This window comes from Coregonus clupeaformis, chromosome 19 (genome assembly GCF_020615455.1).
Source record: "Coregonus clupeaformis isolate EN_2021a chromosome 19, ASM2061545v1, whole genome shotgun sequence".
NCBI lineage: Eukaryota > Metazoa > Chordata > Actinopteri > Salmoniformes > Salmonidae > Coregonus > Coregonus clupeaformis.
Window position 1 is genome coordinate 31,404,189 of NC_059210.1, and position 13,856 is coordinate 31,418,044.

General features: G+C 41.9%; 1 protein-coding gene across 1 annotated transcript in view; it reads right to left on the reverse strand.

Annotated features, from left to right (window-relative positions):
* Positions 1-13,856, reverse strand: part of LOC121532111 (GRAM domain-containing protein 2A) — a 90,490-nt gene that overhangs the window by 45,752 nt on the left and 30,882 nt on the right. The window contains exon 3 of the mRNA XM_041837817.1: positions 216-273. Within this exon, the coding sequence (XP_041693751.1) occupies positions 216-273 (58 nt within the window). The remainder of the gene's footprint in view (positions 1-215; positions 274-13,856) is intronic.

Below are 13,856 nucleotides of genomic sequence, written 5' to 3' on the forward strand. Positions count from 1 at the left end.
ACAAATACCATGTCTTGCTTACAATCGTGTAAAGACAGTATTTCTGTGTGATAGTTCAAGTACAACTACATGCGTCATTACTACGTCTCCCCTTGGACTATATGTAATATTCTAGTAGGTAGAAACATTCACGCATGAATGAAGCGCACCATTACTTCCTTATGCTAATAATACCGTGTAAACAGTGGAATCTGGACACAGTCAAAACAACTCACCGAGCCCCTGTAGCATTTCTTGACATCTTCATATGTCAGGTCATCAATCAGTTGCAGCCTGTAGAGGAGAGACAGAAGAGAGAAACACCGAGAAGTTTAGGAGTGGTGACAGTTTCTATGGTTTGTCACCATCAGAAAAGAAATAAGTAGAAAAAATAATAATCTGACTGTTGTGCCATGTTCAGCTCAGTCTGGATAGTTCACAAAACATTTTTGTTTCTGGTATGTTGTTAATTAGTCTACTGTCCGTTCAATCCCCCCAAAATGTGCATGTTAGCAGTCAAGTCTTCAAGATAGTGCACTTTCAGTACAGAGCAAAAACTGCGATGATGATGATGATGATGCATTTTTCTTAAATGTATCCTCCATATAGTCTTTAAGCAGAGCACGACTATGATAGCATGTACTGTTGAACTGCTAATGATGGACAAAATGACCCTTGAGTGGCACACACAAGCGCACCCGTGCCCACACACAAGCTCACAGTCTTCTCTCTCTCTCTCAGACACACACACCACCTAAAATGAAAACCATTAATCAAAGACAGGGGCATGCAAATGGACACACACACACACAGACAAACACACACACACACACACACACACACACACACACACACACACACACCGCAAACAGGTGATGGATGTGAATGTAAATGCTTGGGTAATATGAAAAGTCTGTTTATGTAAAGTCTAGTTGAGAAAGTCAAGTGAAAGACAAACAGTTTAGCAGCTGTCCCTATTGGCCAAGTCCTGACACACACACACACACACACACACAGACAGATGGACGCGCACACACACTGGCACACACACACACACACACACCTAAAGTGATTGATACTGAACTCAGGCCACTAGAATCCAAAGTGTCTATTATAGCTTGCAGTCAAAGACGTTTCTGTTAGAGAGGATACTTCCCATTCACAGCCCAAGCCTGGCGTATTATACTGTTCATATAAACCATAATTGAATCAGAACTGGTGAAATACTAAAACCTGTCCATTTAATGACAAGTCGGTTAAAGGGATAGTTCACCCAAATTACAAAATTGTACAGTGGGGGAAAAAAGTATTTAGTCAGCCACCAATTGTGCAAGTTCTCCCACTTAAAAAGATGAGAGAGGCCTGTAATTTTCATCATAGGTACACGTCAACTATGACAGACAAATTGAGAAAAAAATATCCAGAAAATCACATTGTAGGATTTTTATGAATTTATTTGCAAATTATGGTGGAAAATAAGTATTTGGTCACCTACAAACAAGCAAGATTTCTGGCTCTCACAGACCTGTAACTTCTTCTTTAAGAGGCTCCTCTGTCCTCCACTCGTTACCTGTATTAATGGCACCTGTTTGAACTTGTTATCAGTATAAAAGACACCTGTCCACAACCTCAAAAAGTCACACTCCAAACTCCACTATGGCCAAGACCAAAGAGCTGTCAAAGGACACCAGAAACAAAATTGTAGACCTGCACCAGGCTGGGGAAGACTGAATCTGCAATAGGTAAGCAGCTTGGTTTGAAGAAATCAACTATGGGAGCAATTATTAGGAAATGGAAGACATACAAGACCACTGATAATCTCCCTCGATCTGGGGCTCCACGCAAGATCTCACCCCGTGGGGTCAAAATGTTCACAAGAACGGTGAGCAAAAATCCCAGAACCACACTGGGGGACCTAGTGAATGACCTGCAGAGAGCTGGGACCAAAGTAACAAAGCCTACCATCAGTAACACACTACGCCGCCAGGGACTCAAATCCTGCAGTGCCAGACGTGTCCCCCTGCTTAAGCCAGTACATGTCCAGGCCCGTCTGAAGTTTGCTAGAGTGCATTTGGATGATCCAGAAGAGGATTGGGAGAATGTCATATGGTCAGATGAAACCAAAATAGAACTTTTTGGTAAAAACTCAACTCGTCGTGTTTGGAGGACAAAGAATGCTGAGTTGCATCCAAAGAACACCATACCTACTGTGAAGCATGGGGGTGGAAACATCATGCTTTGGGGCTGTTTTTCTGTAAAGGAAAGAATGAATGGGGCCATGTATCGTGAGATTTTGAGTGAAAACCATCAGCAAGGGCATTGAAGATGAAACGTGGCTGGGTCTTTCAGCATGACAATGATCCCAAACACACCGCCCGGGCAACGAAGGAGTGGCTTCGTAAGAAGCATTTCAAGGTCCTGGAGTGGCCTAGCCAGTCTCCAGATCTCAACCCCATAGAAAATCTTTGGAGGGAGTTGAAAGTCTGTGTTGCCCAGCGACAGCCCCAAAATATCACTGCTCTAGAGGAGATCTGCTTGGAGGAATGGGCCAAAATACCAGCAACAGTGTGTGAAAACCTTGTGAAGACTTACAGAAAACGTTTGACCTGTGTCATTGCCAACAAAGGGTATATAACAAAGTATTGAGAAACTTTTGTTATTGACCAAATACTTATTTTCCACCATCATTTGCAAATAAATTCATAAAAAATCCTACAATGTGATTTTCTGGAATTCTTTTTCTCATTTTGTCTGTCATAGTTGACGTATACCTATGATGAAAATTACAGGCCTCTCTCATCTTTTTAAGTGGGAGAACTTGCACAATTGGTGGCTGACTAAATACTTTTTTCCCCCACTGTATATTGGTTTCTTTACCCTGTAAGTAGTCTATAGGTAAGACTGCAATCCATGCTTTGGTTTTGTTTACCTGGCCACTGTCATTTTGTAATTTGCGATAACTATCCCTTTAAACAATAACGAAACGGCCAGCCCGCCTCTGTTTTGGTAAACGGCTATGGGGTGGGCCTGGAGAAATGGAGCCACTCTCAAATTCATAGACAGAGCTATGGATGCAAGGACTGACCATCCATGATATCAACATTATAGTTTTAACTATGTTTTGAGGCTATTTGTTTATATTTACATTGTTTACAAGATTGGAGTAAAACAAGCTTATATGGCTTACAACATTATAGGCATTTATAAGTTATATTCTTCAAGAATCAATGGGTACATATCATTAATTTATAAGTGCAAAATGTATTTAGTAACTAAGGATTCTAGCTTTAAAGGATTTGTTTTCTGTTTTACAACCATATCTCTATTTTTATGTAAATGGTTTGTTTTAGAAGGGTCCAGACACCCTTTTTCTCCAAACATAACGATGGTCATTATGGCCAAACAGTTCTATTTTTGTTTCATCAGACCAGAGGACATTTCTCCAAAAAGTACGATCTTTGTCCCCATGTGCAGTTGCAAACCGTAGTCTGGCTTTTTTATGGCGGTTTTGGAGCAGTGGCTTCTTCCTAGCTGAGCGGCCTTTCAGGTTATGTCGATATAGCACTTTGGATATAGATACTTTTGTTCCTGTTTCCTCCAGCATCTTCACAAGGTCCTTTGCTGTTGTTCTGGGATTGATTTGCACTTTTCTCACCAAAATACGTTAATCTCTTGGAGACAGAACGCGTCTCCTTCCTGAGCGGTATGACGGCTGCGTGGTCCCATGGTGTTTATACTTGCGTACTATTGTTTGTACAGATGAACGTGGTACCTTCAGGCGTTTGAAAATTGCTCCCAAGGATGAACCAGACTTTTCTTTTGCTGAGGTCTTGGCTGATTTCTTTTGATTTTCCCATGATGTCAAGCCAAGAGGCACTGAGTTTGAAGGTAGGCCTTGAAATACATCCACAGGTACATCTCCAATTGACTCAAATGATGTCAATTAGCCTATCAGAAGCTTCTAAAGCCATGATATCATTTTCTGGAATTTTCCAAGCTGTTTAAAGGCACAGTCAACTTAGTGTATGTAAACTTTTGACCCACTGGAATTGTTGTCTGTAAACGATTGTTTGAAAAATTACTTGTGTCATGCACAAAGTAGATGTCCTAACCGACTTGCCAAAACTATAGTTTGTTTATAAGATATTTGTGGAGTGGTTGAAAAACAAGTTTTAATGACTTCAACCTAAGTGTATGTAAATTTCCGACTTCAACTGTATATACTATATTAAGGAAACAGCAGCACTATACTATACCTAGATCTCTGCGTGTCCAGCTTTCCTTTCCCTATATGGCTAGTGTTGTGGTCTGATTCTGTCACTCCCCCTCACCACCGCTACAACTGAAGCGGTCCCCAAAATAGCCTCTTCTAAAGAGCAGTGACAGTGTTTAACCCCATGTTCGGACAACCCTGTCTGTCGTGTGTGTGTGTGTCTGTGTGTGTGTGTCTCTACCCCTGTTGGGACAGCCCTGTCTGTCACCATGTCAGGCCATGTGCCATCGGATACCTGTCAGAGTCAGCCGGCGTCAGGCCACATGCGCCCAGTCAGGAGTCATTCTCTCCATCTGTCTCTCTGTCAGCCAGGAGGAGAGGTGAGGCCCCCTCTACCACCAATGTGACAATGTATGTTGTAAGTGAGTCACTATTGTAAGTGACTTTGGCTAAAAGCGTTTGCTAAATCGCATTTACAGTATTATTATATTATTATCAGAGGAGAGATGAGGAGAAGAGGAGAGGAAGAAACGAGAACAGGAGCCAAGGGACAGAGAGGACAGCAGGGACTGTCTAACAGGGGTCTATCCACAACAGTAGCTGATTAACAACAGAGTCCTGTCCTGTCCTGGGGGACGTAGTGTCCAGTGTATACTCATGCATACCATGTTTTATTTGTGTAGTGTTTACATTTGATTAATATCGTCTCCCAGACTCAAACCCAAAAACACTGTATCTGAGTCACAAATAAGAATACAGAATATAAACAAATATATTCGAAAAGATTTGACTCTGGTACCAGCAAGGTGCAGGCAGGGTCACATGATTCTGTATAATAATACTACTGTAAATAATCCTTTGAATTTGAACCTAAATGGTTTTAAAATGTGTGTCTGTCTTCAATTGGAGCAGCTTTTTTGTTTGTATTTATATTAATTATCCAATCAAATCATATCATATCAGTAAGGCATAGTCAAGTGCAAGGTCTCAGTTCAAGCCCTACATAACCGATTTGATAACTGCCAGAGTTTGAATTACATACTGATTCCTAATGGTGCCCTAAAAATAGCGGTCCAGTCCAATGTGGATATTTTTACTGTTTATGGGGGTGTCCATGTTGATGTTACAATGTAACAGAAAACTGTAATTTATACTGTAATTTGGGGTATTATCAACAGCAAAATACTATGCAACATTTTACTGCAGCATACTGTAAATTATGATGCATTGTGGGAAAACGTTGTGAGCGTGGAAATAATTGCTGTATTTCGAATGATACTGTAATTCCACCCCACAGAGTACAGTACCGTACTGTATCTTTGGAGCGCCAAAAACCTTTTGACCACTAGTGGGTGCATGGTATTGTTATCAACTAGCTCTCACAGTCTCACTTCAGAATTAGACATTCATCCATGTTTCTCAAATGTCAAATTTCGAAGTTGAGTGTTTAAGGTTAAGTTTAGGCATTAACTCTGAATTTTTAAGGTTAGGGTTAAGTTTAGCCATTAACTCCAAAATCTTAAGGTTAGGCATTAACTTTGAATGGTTAAGGTAAGGGTTAAGGTTTGGGATAGGCTTAAAACTAAAACCAAACAAAACTTTCTATCGCTGGATTTGAACTTGCAACCTTTGTAATCAGAGGCAGATGCTTACACCCCAACCTTGCAAAAGCGAAACCTACTTGAAGGTAACAGCGCTCACAGTTGCCCTAGTGGCCGGCTTCCACGTCATCTCCCGATGTCCTCAGACATGGATGGTTGTCGAATACTGACTTGTATCACGGGTGACCTGGCTGATCGTTGTTTCTGTCTCATTAACATATTTTGAGGTGTGCCTTGTAATAGTGATGGGGAAAAAATCGATACAGTTACATATCGGGATATTATTTTTGAGGATATATCGCAACATTATTTTTTACAATGTCGCAACATCATTTTTGCGCTAGTCGGCTGTACCTGTTCCAAAACGCAGGTATTTTTTAAACATTGAGTCAATATGTTTTCAGCACTTTTATTACCATGACTGATCAAAACTAGTTTTACATTTACATTTACATTTCTCATGGGTCGCTCTTGTCCCTCTGCAGCAGACACATAGTGGGCAATATGTTTGGAACGTCGAATCGCAATAAAATCACAGTATCGAATCACAATACATATAGAATCATGAGAATACCAATATATATTGTATCAGCACCTAAGTATCGTGATATCGTATCGTGAGGTCCCTGGCAATTCCCAGCCCTACCTTGTAAGACGCTATATTTGTTGCACCCGTGAGTGAGAATGCTGTACCAATTTAAGCCCTATGAGGTTATAGAGCCCCATCAATTTCAAATGTATACAGATTGGAGTGGCAGCAAGTCTTAAACCTTAAATGATTGAGCATTTTGCCATGTCCTTTTGGTCTGTTTTGCCCTGTAGTCGCTGCCAGTTTGGAAGCCTTTGTTAAGGCCTCTAGAAGTGCAAGCAATATATAACATCAAATATTAATTGTCACGACTTCCGCCGAGGCTGCCTCCCCTCCTTGTTCGGGCAGGTTTCGGCGTTCGGCGTCACCGGCTTACTAGCTACTGCCGATCCATTTATCATCACTCCATTTGTCTTGTCTTCAATCACACACACCTGGTCCTTATTCCCTCATTAGTCATGGTATAAGTGTTCCCTCTGCTTCTTTGTCTGTGTGGGTGATTGTTTATTGTGGAGGTTTGTGAAGCTCGGTGGAGCTCGTGTATTGTGTATAGACGGGAGTATTTTTCCGTGTGCCTTGTATTTTCCAGTGCGCCTGTTTTGTGCCCTGGAGTGTGTTTGACGCATTTCTGCGTAAACCTGTATTTTGCGGATTAAAGCCTGTTATTCTGTGATTGACCCTCCTGCGCCTGACTTCTTCAACACCACCTCATCACATTGATGAATATGCTATAATGTATCAACAGTTTACCCAGCTGCCAACCTGCTTGCACCAATCCCTTGTAATTATAGTAAAATACTTTGAGATACAAACCCCTCCCCTCAATGAATTTAATTCATTCATTCATTCTGATTACGGTAGGATTTACATTTTTACAGTATAATACAGTCAATTTTACAGATAGGCTATCCAAAGTCAAACCAACTTTGCCACAGTTGCACACCGGCCTGCTGAAGCTAATTGGCAAAATTAGTTGGCTAGTTGCTAGCTAGTCTAGACTACTTCCAGACACAAGACCTGGTTAGACTGTTTCAGGTTTTCTAGAAGGGTGAGTGAATAACTGTGTACTGTTTTGGCAGAGCGAAAGTACAAACGCTTCCCACCTTCGAAGACACACGAGATCCCTACATCAAAGCACGCCTCCAAGACCCAAATCTCATTCTCAGTTGCATTTCCTAATGAGGAGAATAGAAACAGAGGCGAAATAAGGAAGTTCAGCCCCCCTATTATTTATAAACATTAATATACAGTACCAGTCAAAGGTTTGGACACACTTACTCATTAAAGTTTTTTTTTTTAATACTATTTTCTACATTGTAGAATAATAGTGAAGACATCAAAACTATGAAATAACACATATGGAATCATGTAGTAACAAAAAAAGTGTTAAGCAAATCAAAATATATTTTATATTTGAGATTCTTCAAAGTAGCCACCCTTTGCCTTGATGACAACTTTGCACACTCTTGGCATTCTCTCAACCAGCTTCACCTGGAATGCTTTTCCAAGTCTTGAAGGAGTTCCCACATATGCTGAGCACTTGTTGGCTGCTTTTCCTTCACTCTGCAGTCCAACTCATAGCAAACCATCTCAAATGGGTTGAGGTCGGGGGATTGTGGAGGCAAGGACATCTGATGCAGCACTCCATCACTCTCCTTCTTGGTCAAATAGCCCATACACAGCCTGGAGGTGTGTTTTGGGTCATTGTCCTGTTGAAAACAAATGATAGTCCCACTAAGCTCAAACCAGATGGGATGGCATATCGCTACAGAATGCTGTGGTAGCCATGCTGGTCAAGAGTGCCTTGAATTCTAAATAAATCACAGACAGTTTCACCAGCAAAGCACCCCCACACCGTCACACCTCCTCCTCAATGCGTCACGGTGGGAACCACACATGCGGAGATCATCCGTTCACCTACTCTGCGTCTCACAAAGACATGGCGGTTGGAACCAAAAATCAGAAATTTGGACTCATCAGACCAAAGGACAGATTTCCACCGGTCTAATGTCCATTGCTTGTGTTTCTTGGCCCAAGCAAGTATCTTCTTCTTATTGGTGTCCTTTAGTAGTGGTTTCTTTGCAGCAATTCGACCATGAAGGCCTGATTCACACAGTCTCCTCTGAACAGTTGATGTTGAGATGTGTCTGTTACTTGAACTCTGTGAAGCATTTATTTGGGCTGCAATCTGAGGTGCAGTTAACTCTAATTAACTTATCCTCTGCAGCAGAGGTAACTCTGGGTCTTCCATTCCTGTGGCGGTCCTCAAGAGAGCCAGTTTCATCATAGTGCTTTATGGTTTTTGCGACTGCACTTGAAGAAACTTTCAAAGTTCTTGAAATGTCCCGGATTGACTGACCTTCATGTCTTAAAGTTTCTCTTTGCTTATTTGAGCTGTTCTTGCCATAATTTGGACTTGGTCTTTTACCAAATAGGGCTATCTTCTGTATACCACCCCTACCTTGTCACAACACAACTGATTGGCTCAAACGCATTAAGAAGGAAAGAAATTCAAAAAAGTATCTTTTAACAAGACACACCTGTTAATTGAAATGCATTCCAGGTGACTACCTCATGAAGCTGGTTAAGAGAATGCCAAGAGTGTGCAAAGCTGTCATCAAGGCAAAGGGTGGCTACTTTGAAGAATCTCAAATATAAATATCACGGATCCCCCCGGTACTGCTGCTCATTCCGTTCACCAGTTCCGGAGGTCTACGTCACCGGCTTTCTAGGCGTCACTGACATGGATCATTACCACCAACCCCAGACTGTCTTGTCTCATTACGCACACCTGGAGCACTGAAGATGGGTCGTGGCTGGGTCTTCCAGCATGACAATGACCCGAAACACACAGCCAGGGCAACTAAGGAGTGGCTCCGTAAGAAGCATCTCAAGGTCCTGGAGTGGCCTAGCGAGTCTCCAGACCTGAACCCAATAGAAAATCTTTGGAGGGAGCTGAAAGTCCGTATTGCCCAGCGACAGCCCCGAAACCTGAAGGATCTGGAGAAGGTCTGTATGGAAGAGTGGGCCAAAATCCCTGCTGCAGTGTGTGCAAACCTGGTCAAGATCTACAGGAAACGTATGATCTCTGTAATTGCAAACAAAGGTTTCTGTACCAAATATTAAGTTCTGCTTTTCTGATGTATCAAATACTTATGTCATGCAATAAAATCAAAATGAATTACTTAAAAATCATACAATGTCTCTCACAGTTGAAGTGTACCTATGATAAAAATTACAGACCTCTACATGCTTTGTAAGTAGGAACACCTGCAAAATCGGCAGTGTATCAAATACTTGTTGTCCCCACTGTATATACGTGTTTGTGTTGGGTGGAGTAATAAAACCCCTAATACGTATTCCTGCGCCTGTCTTATATTCATTATACAACGTGACAATAAAACGTATTTTGATTTGTTGAACACGTTTTTGGTTACATGATTCCATATGTGTTATTTCATAGTTTTGAAGTCTTCACTATTATTCTACAATGTAGAAAATAGTACAAAATTATAAAACACCCTGGAATAAGTAGGTGTGTCCAAACCTTTGACTGGTACTGTACATGTAAAAGCATTTATACTTTTTATAATCTTTACAATTAATAAGCATTAGCTTTTAAATGGCTTTCACATTTTTAAATGGCTTTTAAATTTAAATGTTTAATTCATGAACATTATTATAAAGTATTCCCTGGTTTCCTGAGGCCAAACACCGTTTGTTTGTTGCTTACGGAGATGCCTTCCTTTAAAGAAATGCCTTCCTATGCCAACCTTGGATCATGAGGCTAGGTAGGTATGATGACACCACTGCGGGCCGTACCAACATTGCCAGACCTCCCCCCACTCCCTGTCTTCAGGGAAAAGAGAAGGCTGATCTGAACTGAATCAAGGAGAGAACATGTTTCATCACAAGTATTAAACGGCTTCCTTTCGCCACAGTCCTCTGTAATGTACTCCATTTATGAGACACACTATCCAGTATATATACACAACAGCGAAGTTTTCTCTCTAACACACACACACACATACACACACACACACACACACACACACACACACACACACACACACACACACACACACACACACACACACACACACACACACACACACACACACACACACACACACACACACACACACCTCCACCTAAGCACACTCCTATTCATACGCAGACACCCTTGTTTATATTCTAGTCCAGTGCAAACAGAGACCAGGAGAAAAGGAAAGCTGGACAATATTAAACACCAGAGGAGAAAAAGATAGTCAGCTTTAGAGTTCCCAGACACTGTGTGTGTGTGTGTGATTAGAGTTCTCAGACACTGTCAACAGGAGGAGTGCACAGACTAATAAAGTTATTGGTCACAGACCCTCAGGCAAGGACTTGATGTCAGATGGTCTGAGAGATAGACTCCAGTTCTTATGTGGGTTATACAAGAGGTAAACTGCATATTGAGGTTAGTTCCACAACATAGAATTGTGTTCAGTATTTACTCTCCTCTTTTTTTTGTTGCAAGGGTGAGTTTTTGCTTGTCTGTGTTTGTGAGAGGTGGGAAGGGGGAAAGTGTGTGTGTTTTTGTGTGTTTGAATGTTTGTCTGTGTGTGCCTATCTGTGTGTGTGTGTGCGTGGGTGAGTAAGCGGCGTCAGTTTGTCCGCAGTGGTGAATGCGGCATTTGTTGTCCTCAGGAACTTTTGGGTGGCCTACATGTTGTTCTCACAGGAGACAATTTGCCGGTACACACACAGCCCTCTGACACGCAGCCAGACCCAATTTAGAGCTGTTCTACTGCCTATTCACTGAGGCTCTATAGCCCTCAGTACATTCACTCACTCTGCCCTTCATAGACTCACTGTTCCTCCTGTAAATCCTGCAATTAACAACTCTCTTACAGTAAACAAATGTGTATCGTTATTTACATTTTACATTTACGTCATTTAGCAGACGCTCTTATCCAGAGCGACTTACAGTTAGTGCATACATTATTTTATATTTTTCATACTGGCCCCCCGTGGGAATCGAACCCACAACCCTGGCGTTACAAACACCATGCTCTACTGAGCTACATCCCTGCCGGCCATTCCCTTCCCTACCCTGGACGACGCTGGGCCAATTGTGCGCCGCCCCATGGGTCTCCCGGTCGCGGCCGGATACTTTCAGTTGGAGTTCCACCACAAATTATGAACACACAACAGAGGGGCCTTTAGTTGAACCGGTTAAAACAGGAATAGCAAGCATTTTCATCTGATATTTTTCTTGTTGGTAGCATACGGCACACCTCGATTTCCAGGTTGTCAAACTTTCGTTCTGAAAATAACAGAGCGAAAACGAGACGCTAAATTATGGAAAGCTACCTAGGATATTTATATACAAATATAAAAATAAAGGGGATATAGTGAGAAGGGAGACATAAGAGGAAAGAGGGATGGAACCCCAGTCTCCAGTGGGGAGGCATATGCAGATTGGGCCGGTAGTGTTACCCACTTGACCACGGCTCTGCACAACCAAGCTAGGATACAAGCTGCAGTAATGTGGTCCTCTAGTCTAGTCCAAGGCGTTTCAAACCTCTCCTCGGGCACCCTGAGCAGTTCCATGTATTTGAACTATTCCACAGCTAGCACACCTGATTCAACTTCTCAACTAATCATCAAGCGCTTGAACAGGTGAATCAGGTGAACATGGATGACAGCCATTCCATTCCAGTGTCTGTTGAATTCCAACACAGGCACACCTCATTCTACTGAATTAGGTACTGATTAGGTGATCACCTGAACCAAATCTTATTTAACGAGGAAAAGTATAAAAACCACTGCTGTGGTCATCACTATCCTCTTGCAATAGGACCAGCTGGATGGCAAAAACAAGCAATATGAATCAAAAAATAACTATTGACCATGCCAAAAGAGTTGAAAAGGAATGTTTTGAGTGAGGAAAAGAAGGGTTCAATTCTGGCTTTACTGGCAGAGGGATAGAGTGAGCGTCAGGTTGCTTCCATCCTTAAAATTTCAAAGACAGAAGGTCAAGCGGCAGACATTGGGGACAACAAGCTACAGACCGGCAGTGGGCGAAAACGACTCTCTACTGACCGGGATGACCGCCAACTCATTCGAATGTCACTCAACAACCGTAGGATGACATCAAGTGACCTACAAAAATAATGGCAAATGGCAGCTGGGGTGAAGTGCACGGCGAGGACGGTTCGAAACAGGCTCCTAGGGGCAGGGCTGAAGTCGTGCAAAGCTAGAAAAAAGCCCTTCATCAATGAGAAGCAAAGAAGCGCCAGGTCATCTTCTCTGATGAGTCCAATTTTCAGCTTTTCCCAACACCTGGTCATCTAATGGTTAGATGGAGACCGGGAGAGGCCTACAAGCCACAGTGTCTCGCACCCACTGTGAAATTTGGTGGAGGATCGGTGATGATCTGGGGGTGCTTCAGCAAGGCTGGAATCGGGCAGATTTGTCTTTGTGAAGGACGCATTAATCAAGCCACGCACAAGGTTGTCCTGGAAGAAAACTTGCTTCCTTTTGCTCTGACACTGTTCCCCAACTCTGAGGATTGGTTTTTCCAGCAGGACAATGCGCCATGCCACACAGCCAGGTCAATCAAGGTGTGGATGGAGGACCACCAGATCAAGACCCTGTCATGGCCAGCCCAATCTCCAGACCTGAACCCCATTGAAAACTTCTGGAATGTGATCAAAAGGAAGATTGATGGTCACAAGCCATCAAACAAAGCCGAGCTGCTTTAATTTTTGCGCCAGGAGTGGCATAAAGTCACCCAACATCAATGTGAAAGACTGGTGGAGAGCATGCCAAGACGCATGAAAGCTGTGATTGAAAATCAGGGTTATTCCACCAAATATTGATTTCTGAACTCTTCCTAAGTTAAAACATTAGTATTGTGTTGTTTAAAAATGAACATTAACTTATTTTCTTTGCATTATTCGAGGTCTGACAACACTGCATCTTTTTTGTTATTTTGACCAGTTGTCATTTTCTGCAAATAAATGCTCTAAATGACAACATTTTTATTTGGAATTTGGGGGAAATGTTGTCAGTAGTTTATACAATAAAACAAAAATGTTATTTTTACCCAAACACATACCTATAAATCGTAAAACCAGAGAAACTGATAATTTTGCAGTGGTCTCTTATTTTTTTCCAGAGCTGTATATATATAATATATTTGTTTTTTTTACTCTGCATTGATGGAAAAGGACCCATAAGTAAGTATTTCACTGTTAGTCTACACCTGTTGTTTACGAAGCATGTGACAAATATATATATTTTGGGGATTTGATATTCCATTCACTATTATGGGGGATCCTGTTTTCTACTAACAATGCCTGCAGTACCGCAGTCGGCCTTGACCTTCTGTGAACTTCAATGAGAGGGGGCAGTCGTTCTCCCCTGGGGAATAAATTAGTCATTATTAAAGTCATGCTAATGTATTTTTTTGTATCAATTCGGGAAC